This window comes from Barbus barbus (assembly GCF_936440315.1).
Source record: "Barbus barbus genome assembly, chromosome: 24".
In the NCBI taxonomy this organism is placed as follows: domain Eukaryota; kingdom Metazoa; phylum Chordata; class Actinopteri; order Cypriniformes; family Cyprinidae; genus Barbus; species Barbus barbus.
This window is the reverse complement of record NC_136752.1, coordinates 20,523,265-20,537,747: the sequence shown is the minus strand read 5'-3', so window position 1 is coordinate 20,537,747 and position 14,483 is coordinate 20,523,265. Positions and strand designations below refer to the sequence as shown.

Here is a 14,483-nt window from a genome sequence, read left to right as displayed (position 1 = left end):
TGAATGAATTGATGGTATAACATTCATTAACATTTATAAATGTGTATACACAGAACTGGAGAAAGCCAGAGAAGAAGAAAAACACTCGAAATCTTTGATCCTGTCCTTCGAAAAGCAAATCCAGTCTGAGCGAACCCTTAAGATTCAGGTGTGTTTGGCTTATTTGAATCAAGACTTTATAACTACTGTATACATGTATATTTTACTCCATTGTTCTCATAGCTTAGGTGTTATTAGCATGTCTCAGGCAAATTATATCAGATGTTTTTATTGTAGGCTATAAACAAGCTGGCTGAGGTTATGAAGAAGAATGATGTCAGAACACCGCAAGGCAACAACTCTGACGTCCGCAGGAAGGAGAAGGAGAACAGACAGCTCCAGTCGCAGCTCCGCACCGAGAAAGATAAACTCAACAACACCATCATCAAATACCAGAGGGAAATCAATGAAATGCAGGCTGTTAGTGACATTAAATATATAGATTTAAAAGAAATGTAACCACCTGGGAACCTAGCCACTATTCTGCATAGATATATAAATCTGTTGTTCTGTTTGCAGACGTTAGCAGAGGAGTCTCAGGTGCGACTGGAGATGCAGATGGCCCTGGACAGTAAAGACAGTGATATTGAGCGTCTGCGCTGTCAGATCACTTCTCTCAGCATCCATTCTCTGGACACCACCAGCATCAGCAGCACCGGCAACGACCTGGAGGGTGATGACGCTTATCCAGGTAACTATCCAGGTTATGACCCCTCAAACACAGGACAGCCTAATGTGGTAATTCATGCCATAATCGATGCTATGGATGGGCTTAAGACACAAATGTTTCATTTATACCACTATTTAATTCATTTTGGTCAGTACAATGTGTTGTGCAACCTCCAACCATTCAATATAAATAGAAGCACTCACTGTACTTTCTAAAACTTAAAAACACCTGGCAAATCTGTCTGTCTGTCTACTGTATCTATTCATTAATTTCATTTTATCCATGAATATCCATTGACTCTAGAACACATAATCAATACATTACTGCCACTGTTTTTATCTTACCTGTTCTCAGTTTCCATCTCTTTTTTGTTCACTTCTTCCCCTCGTTTTAATGTTCAAATGGCATACTAAAATGCCATACTAAATTTATGCATCTTTTGCTTCTTTTCCTTCATTCTTCTTTCACTCCTTTCCACTCTCACCGCTGTAGTGCGCATCACACACTCACACACCTCAGAGTCTATGTCCTTCACATACCAACGAAGCTCCAAGTCAGTGTGTATTGATACCCGGCCATGCCGGATCGTTCCTCGGTTCCCTTCTGACTCAGAGGAAGAGGAGGATGAGGATGAGGAAGTCGAGTGGGGGCAAAGGCCCGCCCTCACATATGAGAAGCCTACTGACCAAGAGTCTGCAGGTGACCCTGCATGGACAACCAGCACGCATACTGCCCCTTGCTCTCCTTTACCTTCCTTCAGTGTGGAGTTCAAATACTAATCACAGCATTTTGGGGCATAAATGAGCCTATGAAATTCAAAAATGCTCTGTAGGTAGGCAACTCACTAGGTCAGAGATTCCCAACCAGGTGTACGCATACCCCAAGCAGGGAATTGTTTGTTTGTTTTTGCTTCATTTAATCTGTCAAACATGTTTAACCTATACAATTGGCTTTGTTTAACCTATAAAAATAATTACTTAAAAAAGATTAAGGATTTGAAAAAAAAATCAGTAACTAAATAATACTTAAGAATGTTTCAAAAATTATTATTATTTTTTTTATTTTTTTATTTATTAATTTATTGTAATTAATGGCTTAACACACTGAGATATTAAAAACTTACAATAATAATTGTGATTCTCATAGCAGAAAATATTTCCTCTACAACAGTTCTCGTCTGATGTTTATACATAAGATGGAAAGGTTGGGAACCACTGCATTATGTTTTGAAAGACATTTTCCAACATGGTGTGATGCTCATTAGATTTGACATAATTTTGCACATAATCACACTGATCACCATTAACACTACTGAAACCCTTTTATTCCAAGAGACTTCCAGTACAGTTTTGCATTCTGGACCTAGGAAAGGTGTTTTTTTAAAGGCCTCCAATTGCTTGAAGAAAAATGAGTCTGCCTGATCATTTTCAGTTTGACAAAACCTGCGTTGCTCTGTAATCTTAAATAAAATTTGCTAAACACTCTTCTGTTTTTCTTTTACCACAGATTCTAGTCTTGAAGGATGGCTCTCAATGCCTACCAAGAATACCAAACGGTTTGGATGGGAAAATAAGGTAAAGGTTTAAACATACACACTCATACGTCACAACAACAAACCCTCTCTGATCATCTGTGTGTCAATCTTTGTGTAAATTGCAGTATGTGGTGGTTAGCAGCAAGAAGATCCTGTTTTATGACTCGGAGCAAGACAGAGAGCAGTCCAGCCCCTTCATGATTCTGGACATAGAGTGAGTTTTAAAGATGTTTAGGCCTAAATTTAAGATTTATGTATTTGAGTTGTATGTATGTATGTTGTAACTTGTATTATGGCATTTTAACATAAACTAATAAACTTAAAGTGATACATATTTGTCATTTATACATAAATGAAACTGCCCTCAAAAAATCATGGCATATTCATGGAATATTTTTATTAACAATTTGCATCTATTTGATTTTATTTAAATAATCAAATATGTAAAATGTATTTATTCAAATTGCTTAAATCAGCTAAATCTGTTCATTGTTAAAAAATGTATGAGATTGAAACAAATTGGATAGATTTATTGATAAATATATAAACCTAGTTATTATTTTTTTTAAACATTGTTTATTAGCACTATTATAGAAATATGCACACATGTATATGATTGTATGTTTGTATATGATTGATAGATATGCACCACATTAAGTTTATTAATTAAAACTGAGTAATTCAAATGGATGGGAATTTTTTTTATGCAGTTCAAATATATATATATATATATATATATTAAACATTTACTGCTTTCTTGCACAACATTAGCCAGGCCATTGAATTTTTTGCTTTCTTTTTCCCCTCTTAGCAAACTCTTCCATGTGAGACCTGTCACTCAGACAGACGTGTACCGTGCAGATCCAAGAGAAATCCCACGCATCTTTCAGGTAACATGCTTAATTTGTCCTTCCAGGAAATGTTTTATCATTCTTTGAGATTAATCTTACCAAACCTAATTTTTTCTTCTGTTCTGTCTGTAGATATTATATGCTAATGAGGGAGAGAGTAAGAAAGAGGAGCTTGCTGTGGAAGCCTTATCAGCAGCTGAAAGGTCATCGTTTATCCCACACAAAGGTCACGAGTTCGTGCTTACGCTTTACCACTTCCCCTCTAGCTGTGAAGCATGTCCAAGGCCTCTGTGGCACGTCTTCAAGCCCCCACCAGCCCTGGAGTGCAGACGCTGCCGAATCAAATGCCATAAAGACCACATAGATCTCAAAGAAGAGGTCCTAGCTCCTTGCAGAGGTCAGGAGGTCACATATTCAGATTTATATAACCGTCTGGAGCTTGTTATACACATTCGAATTTTGCATTTTTGGTACTGTAATGAATTATGAATTAAGATATATAAGATGCCATAAATTCCTTTGATTATTTATTTTAAATATTTGATTATAATATAAATAATTAATTATTAATATTACAAACACATATTCATAAATAAAAGAAATGAAAGAAAATGTAAAGAAATTTATATCAATGTTATTATTATTACACTTTATTTATTTACACTACTAAAAGTTTGTGGTCAATAAGATTTTTTAAATACCAAGGCTGCATGTATTTTATTAAAACTATATAGTACCTGTAATATTGTGAAATATCATTTTATATCTGTAATAACAAAGCTAATTTTTTAGCTGCCATTGCTTCAGTCTACAGTGTCATTTCTTACTATCAATGCTGAAAACAGCTGCTTAATATTTTTGTAGAAACCATGATACTATATTAACATTATAAATGTCTTTACTGCCACTTTTTTTGTTTGTTTTTTCTCCAGTGAACTATGACATGTCTACAGCAAAAGAGCTACTGCTGCTGGCCAATTCCACAGAAGAGCAGCAGAAATGGGTCAGCCGCTTACTCAAGAGGGTCCCACGGAAACCGAAAGCCCACTCCTCAAGCATAGCTATAGCTTCTCCTCCCTCCGAGGCATCACCACCTGGCCTCTCCCCTCAGCCCTCTCCTCACCTGTCAGCCCATTCATCTCCCAGACTTTCACACAGAGGAGCCGTCAAAGTGCATTCCACCCGACAGCAGCCCTCACCCAAGACCAGGTGAGAACCACTTCACAGATCAACAGCTACTTACAAAGGGTCTTGAGGGAGAATAATGTTACATACAGTCAAACGAGGTTAAAATATGGGGAATTATAAAGCAGTGGTAAATTATTATATATATTTAATAATATTAGATTTATTTGAATAATAATTGATATTAATATTAATTCAACTTCTGGATTCGCAAAATGATTTGTGATTAATTAATTGACCTATATTGACACTCGCAGTTTCTGTTAATAATATATTATAGTTCCGTTAATATTATATTATGTAGGGTCCAAACTCATGCCATTAGTTTTTAGCCCACAATTTTGTGTTAAAGGGGATGATATTTTATCATTCCTTGACAGGTTTCTATGAACATTTGAATGTGTTACTCATTTATACAAAGTCACTTTCTATAGTCATTCAAATCTTCTTTACTGTTTCCTACTTACACTTCTGTACTAGCTTGAACTCTTCTGCTTAACTTTCGAGAATGAGGATTGGAGCATTGCTAATGTTGTTGTTCCTTATATTTGTATAGAACCTTAATTGCAAGTTGCTTTAAATACAATCATTTGCTCAATTAAAAGAGAAAATCACCCAAAAATCAACTTGTATAGACTACTTCCAGTATTTTGATTCTTTTTTTGTCAATTTTTGGAGCTTGGCAGTTGTGCTCACTTTGGAAGAAAAGCAGTGTAAATTCTTAAAAATTCCCTATTTGTTTTCCATGGGGGGTGGGGGGGATTACATACGGGTTTGGAACAAAATGAAAGTGAATATATAATGTCAGCATTTTCATTTTTGGGTGAACTGCAGCTTCAGTTGAGGAAAATGTAGATGCTGCATATGTTAACCTGGCAAAAAAAAGTTAGATGTGGCTGCGCAGGTACTCAGTAGCTTACATTATACTGCTAACCTTTTATAGCCCTGGCCCCATGCTCCGTATCATACTTCATTGACCTGTTCACCTTTGACCTTTGACCTTCCCCACTTGTGCTTATATGTAAGTACACTGCATCACTGCTTACCGCCCAGGTTTTCTGCTTGTCTGTGCTGCCCTAAAACATCACCTTCGGATATTTGGCTGTCTGTTCTGTTCTCTGTATGCATCTAAAACGGAATAGATCTTCTTTGCTTGCGTGTAAATACTAAAAAATACATCCACTAACAATGTAATCTCTCTTTTAATTCCATAATATTGGCATCGAATTCTAACTGAGGATTTTTAACACAGTATCTGATTAAATATCAGACTTTCCAAGAAGAAGAAAAAACTATATCATGAGGGTTTGGGGCAAATATCTGCCAAAAAAATGAAAATCTTATAATAATTACAATTAAGTGTAAATAAAGAGCAGCATCTGTCACTCTCACATCTTTGTAGAATTTAAAGAAAAGACTCTTTTTCAAAAAACTGCATTGATCTGTATACCTTCAGTTAAACATGGATGGCCATCATTTTTTCCGTTGATATTTTTACATGAGGCCGAATGACTCCTCTTTGTTCCAGATTGCTTGAGTTGGGCCTGAAGGACTGGGGTTGGTCTCTTGATGTTGAAATGGATGATGATGATGATGATGATGATGTATTAGACTTCTGAGGAGTTGAGTTTGTGGGGTAACCACAGTGGTGCCTTAGCATGTATTTGTGTCTGTGTGTTTATGCTTTGGTTTTAAAGAAGTTTTGTTTTTCCAATGTGAAGGTCTATAACTAGGGCAAGTTTTGATATTGTTTGATGCACTAATATGAGTGGGCATGTTTGTGTGTAAGAGTTTGGCTGAATTAAAAAAGTCTGGCTTAGTTTGAATGAGGCAGATCTGAAAACTGATGGTGTGGTGGAGAAGCTGTTGAATAGAGAATGGGATGTGAAATGTCTGCCATAATTTATGTTGACCTGAAACTTCTCTCTTCTCTTTTAATTTCAGCTAACCTTGGTGAAGGTTGGATAGGTGATAATCCATCTGGGAACTATGAAAGCAGAGAATGTCATAGTGTTCATTTTGGCAAATGCCAGGACTTCCAAGTGCCAAACTCCACAAGTATAAATGACTGGGGAAGGGGCGGTCTAATATTTAAAACAGAATAAGCCATAAATCACCTAAAGGGTGTAGTTTAAATTTTAAGCCATTTTAAGAGTGTTTTATGTCTTTGTAGACTACACAATTCTTCAAAAACATTTTTAATTAAATAATTTTTAACTTTTTGTTCTCCTTGCAAAGTTGTCAGTAAGTGTGACTGTTTGCCAGAGTGTGTGTTTGAAACAGAATATAGGCCTACTTTGGCTCTGCAATTACATGATAATCTGAATTTACAGTATATACTCAAATATCATGTCTATTTTTGTTAGGAAAACAGATAAATATTTAGTGACAGATTATATTTTATCATGCATTATATCAAAGAAAACCTTTGAAAACTGCTTTTCAAAGAGCATTTCTTAGTTGTTTGCCAGAACTATCTGCTCAAAATATATGCATTATTAAAGACTGATGATGCAATCCGTAGCACATTTTAGCATTTTATAATTGCTGTGACAAAAATTAGACATAATCTGTATGCATAGTGGAACATGAAGACCTCCGGTCCAAACATTTTCTGTGTTTCATCATTTTGCCATGTTGACACTGACAAACCGTTGAAACATTGTGAAATTGATAATAAAAAATCTTTGCTTTATTTGATTGACTCCTTATGTGTGATGATCCAAAACTCATCTGGGGCATTTATACAGGAAACAAAATGGCTTTGTCTAGGAGAAAGATTGCATTTATGTATTCAATTAGCATAATCATCATTACTTGTTTATAAGAAGATATAGCTTTTATAGATTGCAGTATTTAAGCAGGTGGGAAACTTAAATGTTAAAATATTAGATGATATTTACTGAGGCACTGTAAAAAGTAACATGAAAAAATGTTTACTTAAGATATGGTGCCATTGTCATTTACAAAGAGTTAAAAAAGCATGCTCTTTCCATTGTTGTAAATGATTCACAAAAATTGGTTAATAAAAGTCCAATGTTGCACAAGCATTGAAACCAAACGTTGACCTGGAAAATCCTTGACTGCATGTTGACCAATGTGATATGTGATTCAGGTTATAAAAGCAGAATCAGTTCAAGACTGAGACATCGAGGTCTCTATTAAGATCCTCGTTTAATCTTATTTCTGTCTTGTCATAAATATGTACAGCTATTATTTTCTAACACTTGCAGTGCTACTCAGCTGCTTTGCTGATACGCAGAGTGTTTCGAACCCAGGAAAATGCGGACTTGTCTTCAGCTCCGATGAGGTCCAAGTCAACTGTGTGTCTGTTAACTTCAAACAGTTACCCAGCAAGGCCTTCCCAGGTAACACTACAGACCTCAGTGTCCGCTTCAGCAATTTAAGCTCCATAACATCTGATGACCTGAAGATCTTGTCCCATCTGAGGCAGCTCAGTCTGATCAGAAACCAGCTGCGTACATTACCTGCGGATCTGCTTTTGGGGCTGTCTAATCTTCTTGTGCTTGACCTTACAGGTAATGAGTCTGTGTGTTTAGTGTTTACTTAGTTACGGTCCTCAGATTTAATCCATTTGTCTGTGGATCCCATAGAGACTGTCAGTCCGGCTGTGCATTTGTGAGAACTTATCAATAGTAGGGATTTTTTCTAAAGGTTACTTTGTTACCGCAGTAGGTGGTGACAAAATTATGGTTTTATGTGTATCATGGATTTGTTCTATCAGGAGCTAAACAAGTGTCTTTTGAGTGAGTTATCCAATCATTCATTGATTCATTCAAAACCACTGAATCATTCTGATTCACTGATTCATGAGCAAAACAATGTTATATCGCTGAATTTGTAAAAGTATGCTAACACACTACTATTTCTGAAATACTAAAAGTAGTAATGGCTGTATGATATTTTGAATTCAGTCTTTATGGTGAGTCATTGAATCACTAAATTTACATTGGTGATTAATTAAAAAATGCTGACTTTAGAATGAAACAATTAACCGAGTCATTGAATAATTTCCTCAATCTATTAGTTCAAAAACACTGACTCATTCAGGACCTAAACAAGTAAATGAGTCATCTATTTCCATATGGGGAAAAAATACTATGGGAATCAATGGGGAACATTTAAAAAAATTAATACGTATTTGGAACTTTGGACAACTGGAAGGTGAATAAATAATGAAGAATTTTTATTTTTACACTGAATCGGTATGGAACGAATATCTGATGAATTCACTGGACAAATATCTCAAATGATTTCTTCAAAGTACTGCAGAATCAGAATAAGCACACTTGTTCATGTGTGTTTATGTGTATTGGTTAATAATATGATCCTATCCTAATAGGTAACAAACTGACAGCTTTACCATCGCGAGTGTTTCATCATTCTCCTCTTGTGGAGCTCACACTCTCAGACAACCTGCTTTCAGAGATAGATTCTGACTGTCTGCCTGTAAACAACTCTCTCCAGAGGTTAGATTTGTCATCTAACAAATTCTCCCAGCTGCCCGTGGCCTTCCTGCAAAGACTCAACAATCTCGAGAGCTTAGACTTAAGAAATAACCAGCTGAAGGAACTGACTCCTGGAGCTCTGACCTCTCTGCCCAAACTTGAGGCTCTGTATCTGGAAAACAACAGACTAAAGTCTTTAGATGCATCAGCATTCACTGGTAATCCAAACCTTCGCCAGATGTTCTTGAGCGGCAACCGTTTGGAGAACCTGCCTGCTGGAATTTTCCTCAAGCAGGACGAACTTGTTTTCCTTGACCTCAGAAACAACTATCTGCAAAACCTAACTCCAGGTATACTGGATGGACGTTTGCATGCTGTGCTGTCTGGTAATCCATGGCACTGCAACTCTAGTTTGGCATATCTATGGCATTGGCTGCGTATGAATGAAAAAAGAATTTTTCATGATGATAAAATCACTTGTCAAACACCTGAACACATTAAGGGTAGAAACGTCACTGAAATTGCTGCCACTGACCTTGGCATCAAGGACTAAGAAAATCATATCATTTACTTAAAAAATGATAATGCAATATTTACTATACTTTTTTTTTATATCAGAAATTCATATTTCATGATTGTACTATGCTTAATATTGAAGAAAAAACTTTACATATAGACCTAAATTTCATATAGACCTAAAGTAAATGTTTCAACATGGATTATTTCATTTTAAAAAAGTTTGTTGAACTCGAAAATCTCTATTTACAAATATTTTTGAAAAAAATAATCCAGTAAAATACTGAGAGTTTCCGGTTAATTTATTCCAAGTATAATTTGTGCTTTTAAAGCCGGTTTGGTACTATTTTTAAAGAATGAAAACCTGATGTTGGTCAGCAGAGGGCACTAAATTCTAATCAAAGTAATTAGAGGTATATACTGTATGTCCTGAGGGAAATGTGGTTTCAGAAAAAAATCACAACTCTGTCTGTTACGGCTTTTATTAATACATTACAAACTGTAATTTCACTATATCTGTCTATATCCTTTTTTTGTCTATCAATTTGATGTATGCTATGTGTCCTCAGAAATCCCTAGTGTATCTTTGTAAAATACCTTTGTGCATTGTACAGATTTATAACTTCTGTGTACAAGGGCCATTTCCAGGGGAGGCTACTTATGAAAATTAAACCTTTTCATGGAGAGTATAAAGAGGATAGAAATGATCAGATTGTGTACTTGTTCCAACTTCTGCCCCCTATATATATATCTTTGTCTAATTTCAGGACTTGTGTGAAAATCTGATTATGTTTTGGATCATATTTATGCCGAAATATAGAAAATTCTAAAGGGTTTACAAACTTTCACACTATTGTGTTCATAGAAAAGAACACACTGAATTCCAGTTTAAGAATCTTATCCCATCTGTGAAACATGGTGGTGCTTGGGCCTGTTTTGCTGCGTCTTGGCCAGGACAGCCTGCCAGCATTGATGGAACAATGAGTTCTGAATTATACCAGCAAATTCTAAAGGAAAACGTCAGGACATCTAAGAACAGAGTCTCAAGAGAATGTGGGTCATGCAGCAAGACAACAACCCCAAGCACACAAGTCATTCTATCAAAGAATGGTTAAAGAAGAACAAAGTTAATGTTTTGGAATGGCTGAGTCAAAGTCCAGACCTTAATCCAATTAAAATGTTGTAGAAGGACCTAAGCAAGCAGTTCATAGGAGGAAACCTACCAACATCACAGAGTGGTTCTGCACAAAGGAATGGGTTAAAACTCCTACATGTTATTGTGCAGGACTGATCAGCATTTACAAGAAACTTTACCTTCAGTTACTGCAGCAAAATGGTCACACCAGATACTGAAAACAAAGATTCACATACTTTTGCAATGCACAGATATGTAATACTGGATCATTTTTCTAAATAAATAAATGACAAAGAAAATATTTTTATCTCACTTGTTTCATTCGGTTCTCTTGTCTACTTTCAGGACTTATATGCAGAAATATAGAAAATTCTTTCACAAACTTTCAAGCAGCACTGTATGTATATATATATATATGGCTTCCAAAATGTAATTGATTCTGCATTTTTATTGACATTGCTGTAAAAGCACTATAATGTATTTATTCAAGCAGGAAAATGGCATGGTGAGTTATGAATGGGCATGTAGAGTCCCCATTAAGAAAGCCATAATAAATACTGAAACAATAATAAATTGATCTGACATGGTTGAAAGGATACGTTATGGATAATAGCTTAAGAATAATCTAGTGTTATGTAGTTTACACTTTTAAATCTTCAAAAATGCAAAAGAATGTGTCTGACCCTGTTTTCACCTTCTGCATTGCATTAAGGATGTGATTGGTTCAGTGTTCAATGCAGCGTGATGATTTTGATAATTCCTCTGAGAGACTGACCATTACCTGAACCGTCTTTAACAATGCATTTCAGGCCACAAATCTCATGCACTTTTATAGCCAGAATAAACCCTTTTAGAAGGTTTAAATAGCTCACAGAGACTCACAAAGATGCTTTGTGACCTTGAACAACTCTGAAGTTGACCAATAATATTTTAAGGCCAATAATCATATATCATTGTTTAGCTGTTACAGTAAACAGAATTTACTGTCACCATTCATTTTGAATTGATAGGAGATTTGGCATAATATATAATGATAATGATAAAACTTTATATATTCTTTTAGGAGAAAAGTATGATAATTAATTCTAGGCTATTCCACACTACCACTTAATTGTTACTAAAAGCATTAATGCTAATGGAATTGTTCAAAATGAATTACTCTCCATTTGCTTACATGCATAGCCTATATTAATAGTATTTCATTTTCAAAGGCACAATTAAATCAAATGGTTTGTCTGTACTGAATGAGATGTAATATTGCCTATATATATATATATATATATATATATATATATATATATATATATATTAGTCCCACAAGAATCCATTGTGATTGTTGTGATTCTGATGCCATTCAAGAAACAAGTGACTCTTATGAACTGATTCGTTTGAATCAGTCAAAGGAATCTTTCACCTCTGATTCTATTACTGAACTTTTTTTTAATGAAGGAAGATGTGTGTAGGCTATATACTTAGTTTTAAACTGATGAAAGTGACAGTTAAGACATGTATAAAGGTTTTTTTTCTTCTTAAGCTTCAGTGTCACATCATCCTTCAGAAACAGTGATGTTTCACTTCAACACTGATAAGAAAAAGAAATGGTTTGAATGATTCCTGAAGAATCATGTGGAAAAACTACCATATAAGGGTGTGTGGGTAAAATAAGATTTCTATCTGAAACACTGATCCATTAGTCAAAAAGCTTCAAAAAGGTCACGCTAACTCTTTAAGAACTCTTTGCCAAAAACATTGTGCTCAGAATATTGCCCATATCCTGAGAGAAATATGATGATACGTCTGCTTTATACCAGTAATTAATTATACAGAGTAATGGACCTGCTCCGCTCTGGACCCGGCTTGCTCTGCCACTCATGGCCAATCTCCTTAATTAGGCGTCTGCTGATAATGTAAGCACAGTGTGTGAAATATATCTTCAATAAAATTGTGTCTTTTGTGGGGTCTTGCGCGACTGAAGGGCAGGAATATTGTAGACCGAGTGTGCCGCCATAAGATTTAAGAGCAGGGATTTACTGGGCTTTTCAATCTTAGCCTGCTATGCTGTTCTAAGGATGACCTTGCTGTTGTGAGTAGACTATAGTGTGACTGTCCCTTCCTGTAATGTGGAGCGAGTCCTACCGGATTGATATTCCTCACAGCAGCTGAGATGACATGGGGTGGTGAGGAATGGCTCCCTGAGAGCCACGTGTCTTTTTCATGCACTGACGAGATATTGACAGCTCTGCACATATAACCTTAGTGGCATCATTTATTTATGACTTGATGCCGTCTGTCAAGAGGAAGTTAAGCGTTCACCATCCAGTTTATTTATATTCTTCTTCATGCTCTCATTTTCATCCTCATTTACCAAACAGGGTGGCACAGCAGCATAGTTGAGTACCTTGTGTTTTTAATGTGGTTGTGGCACCCGGCCATGTTTCCAATAACCTGCACTTAACTCTCAGCATAACTCCTTTTTTCATTGATTTCAGTCAAAGGTTGCTATTTGCTAAATCCACGCTGGTCTGGATATTTTAAGAGCTTATTTCACGGTCACATGAATGCCATGGGTAAGGAACGTTTTGAGAATAAAAATTATGGCTTGGTTTGATATTGGCTGAGAAGTGGCAAAGGGGTAGTGTGTTATGCCTGGCTGTAGTGCTGATTAGGACCTGGGTTTGAGTCCAGACAAGGACATTTATTGTTCTATGTATAAGTAATTAAATAAATACCTCAGAAAAACTTTTTTGTTGCCAGGGACCTCCAAATATGTTCATCTGCTTTTACAAGAGACCCCCTTTCATGCAAAAAAAGTTTACACTTGACTAAGGCCAAAGCAAATTATTAAAATATTGTTTTCAAAAATATATTTTAACTTGAAAGTATATTTTTACATCAAATTTTTATTTGTATAAACCTGAACAGAAACATTTACAATTTCCTGAAGCACTTTGCACAATAAATAGTTAAACTTAATCTTGTTAAATATGACTGCTTTAAAAACACTTTATGTAAAAACCTTTGTCTTTTCTCTCAAATTTTCTGATGACCTCCCAGCACTCTTCTGTGGCCCCTCAATCCTCAGACCCTATTTTGAAAGCCCCGTTTTAAACAACAAAGTTTAAACCCATGAAAGGTGAATAGGCCTGTTATTTTTTGCTTTTCAGAGATTTCTCTCCCATTTTCTTTCCCTAATTTCCCACCATCAGTAAAGGTCAGTTGTGATCACTGTGATTACTTTTCCCTAGATTTAACCAAGAAGTGTGGTGAGTACTTTTTGTGAAGAAATAGCTTTATTCTAAAAGAAAAAGGGGGCTTCTTCAGTACTTTAAAGTATCAGTTGTGCAATTATGCTTTTCCTCCATTTTTTCCTCTGAAAATTACTCTTGATGTGGAAGAAGGTCTCTTTCTCTCAGTCCATTTAAATCACAGCAGCTTCTTTTGCCTCTTGGTACATTTACTGTAAGCGGATCTGCAAATTTAAACAGTCATTTTATTCATTAGATTCCAGTTATTCACATTCTATCCTCCTCAGCACATAAACTATGGAAAATTATTAGCTCACACCTGTTTGTCTCTTGAAAACAAATATGTGTACTTTCAAAAGGTCAAGCACGATGACCTCTGAAAAACAGACGATTTGTACGAAACGTAGCGGCTTGTGTGTAATGGCTGATTTTACCTCCTAGAACTCCTAGAGGGGAAACTTATTTTTAGAACTGAAAAGCGGTAGGCTTTGAGATTCCAAAATGTGTCTGATGTGGAGGGAGGGAGGCTGACTATGTGCTCTGGTTACAATGTAGTGTGTGTAACTCAATACTGATCCATGTGCAATTGAGATTTTGGACGCCGTCAGCTGCATGGAACATGTGCTTCCTTCTTAGCTGGACAACAACATGATGGTGTGAAAGTTATAGAGGTGCATTTCGCTGTTGTTTATGTTGTAGACACTGAAATGTGGCTTGTATTCCCCATTTTGTGTTGCGTGATACTGATTTAGTTGTGTTGGTGGGGTCAGTGATTACTGGCTATTAGCACCGGTTGCTCTTTTGTCCACCCACATGCCAGATCTAAGCCATATCTCAGT

General features: G+C 35.9%; 2 protein-coding genes across 2 annotated transcripts in view; both read left to right on the top strand.

Annotated features, from left to right (window-relative positions):
* Positions 1-7,343, top strand: part of LOC306843934 (rho-associated protein kinase 2-like) — a 29,425-nt gene extending 22,082 nt beyond the window's left edge. The window contains exons 24-33 of the mRNA XM_079375679.1: positions 54-148; positions 277-459; positions 559-730; positions 2,216-2,283; positions 2,369-2,457; positions 3,055-3,133; positions 3,227-3,491; positions 4,027-4,303; positions 6,224-7,045; positions 7,133-7,343. Coding sequence (XP_079231805.1) covers positions 54-148; positions 277-459; positions 559-730; positions 2,216-2,283; positions 2,369-2,457; positions 3,055-3,133; positions 3,227-3,491; positions 4,027-4,303; positions 6,224-6,227 — 1,232 coding nt within the window. The 3' untranslated portion in view covers positions 6,228-7,045; positions 7,133-7,343. The remainder of the gene's footprint in view (positions 1-53; positions 149-276; positions 460-558; positions 731-2,215; positions 2,284-2,368; positions 2,458-3,054; positions 3,134-3,226; positions 3,492-4,026; positions 4,304-6,223; positions 7,046-7,132) is intronic.
* Positions 7,344-7,383: 40 nt separating this feature from the next.
* On the top strand, positions 7,384-10,675 carry LOC306843443 (uncharacterized protein). The gene is made up of 2 exons (XM_079374959.1): positions 7,384-7,818; positions 8,643-10,675. Exons 1-2 carry the CDS (start codon positions 7,482-7,484, stop codon positions 9,299-9,301), a joined length of 996 nt encoding a protein of 331 aa, XP_079231085.1. The 5' UTR covers positions 7,384-7,481; the 3' UTR covers positions 9,302-10,675.
* The last annotated feature ends 3,808 nt before the right edge of the window (positions 10,676-14,483 follow it).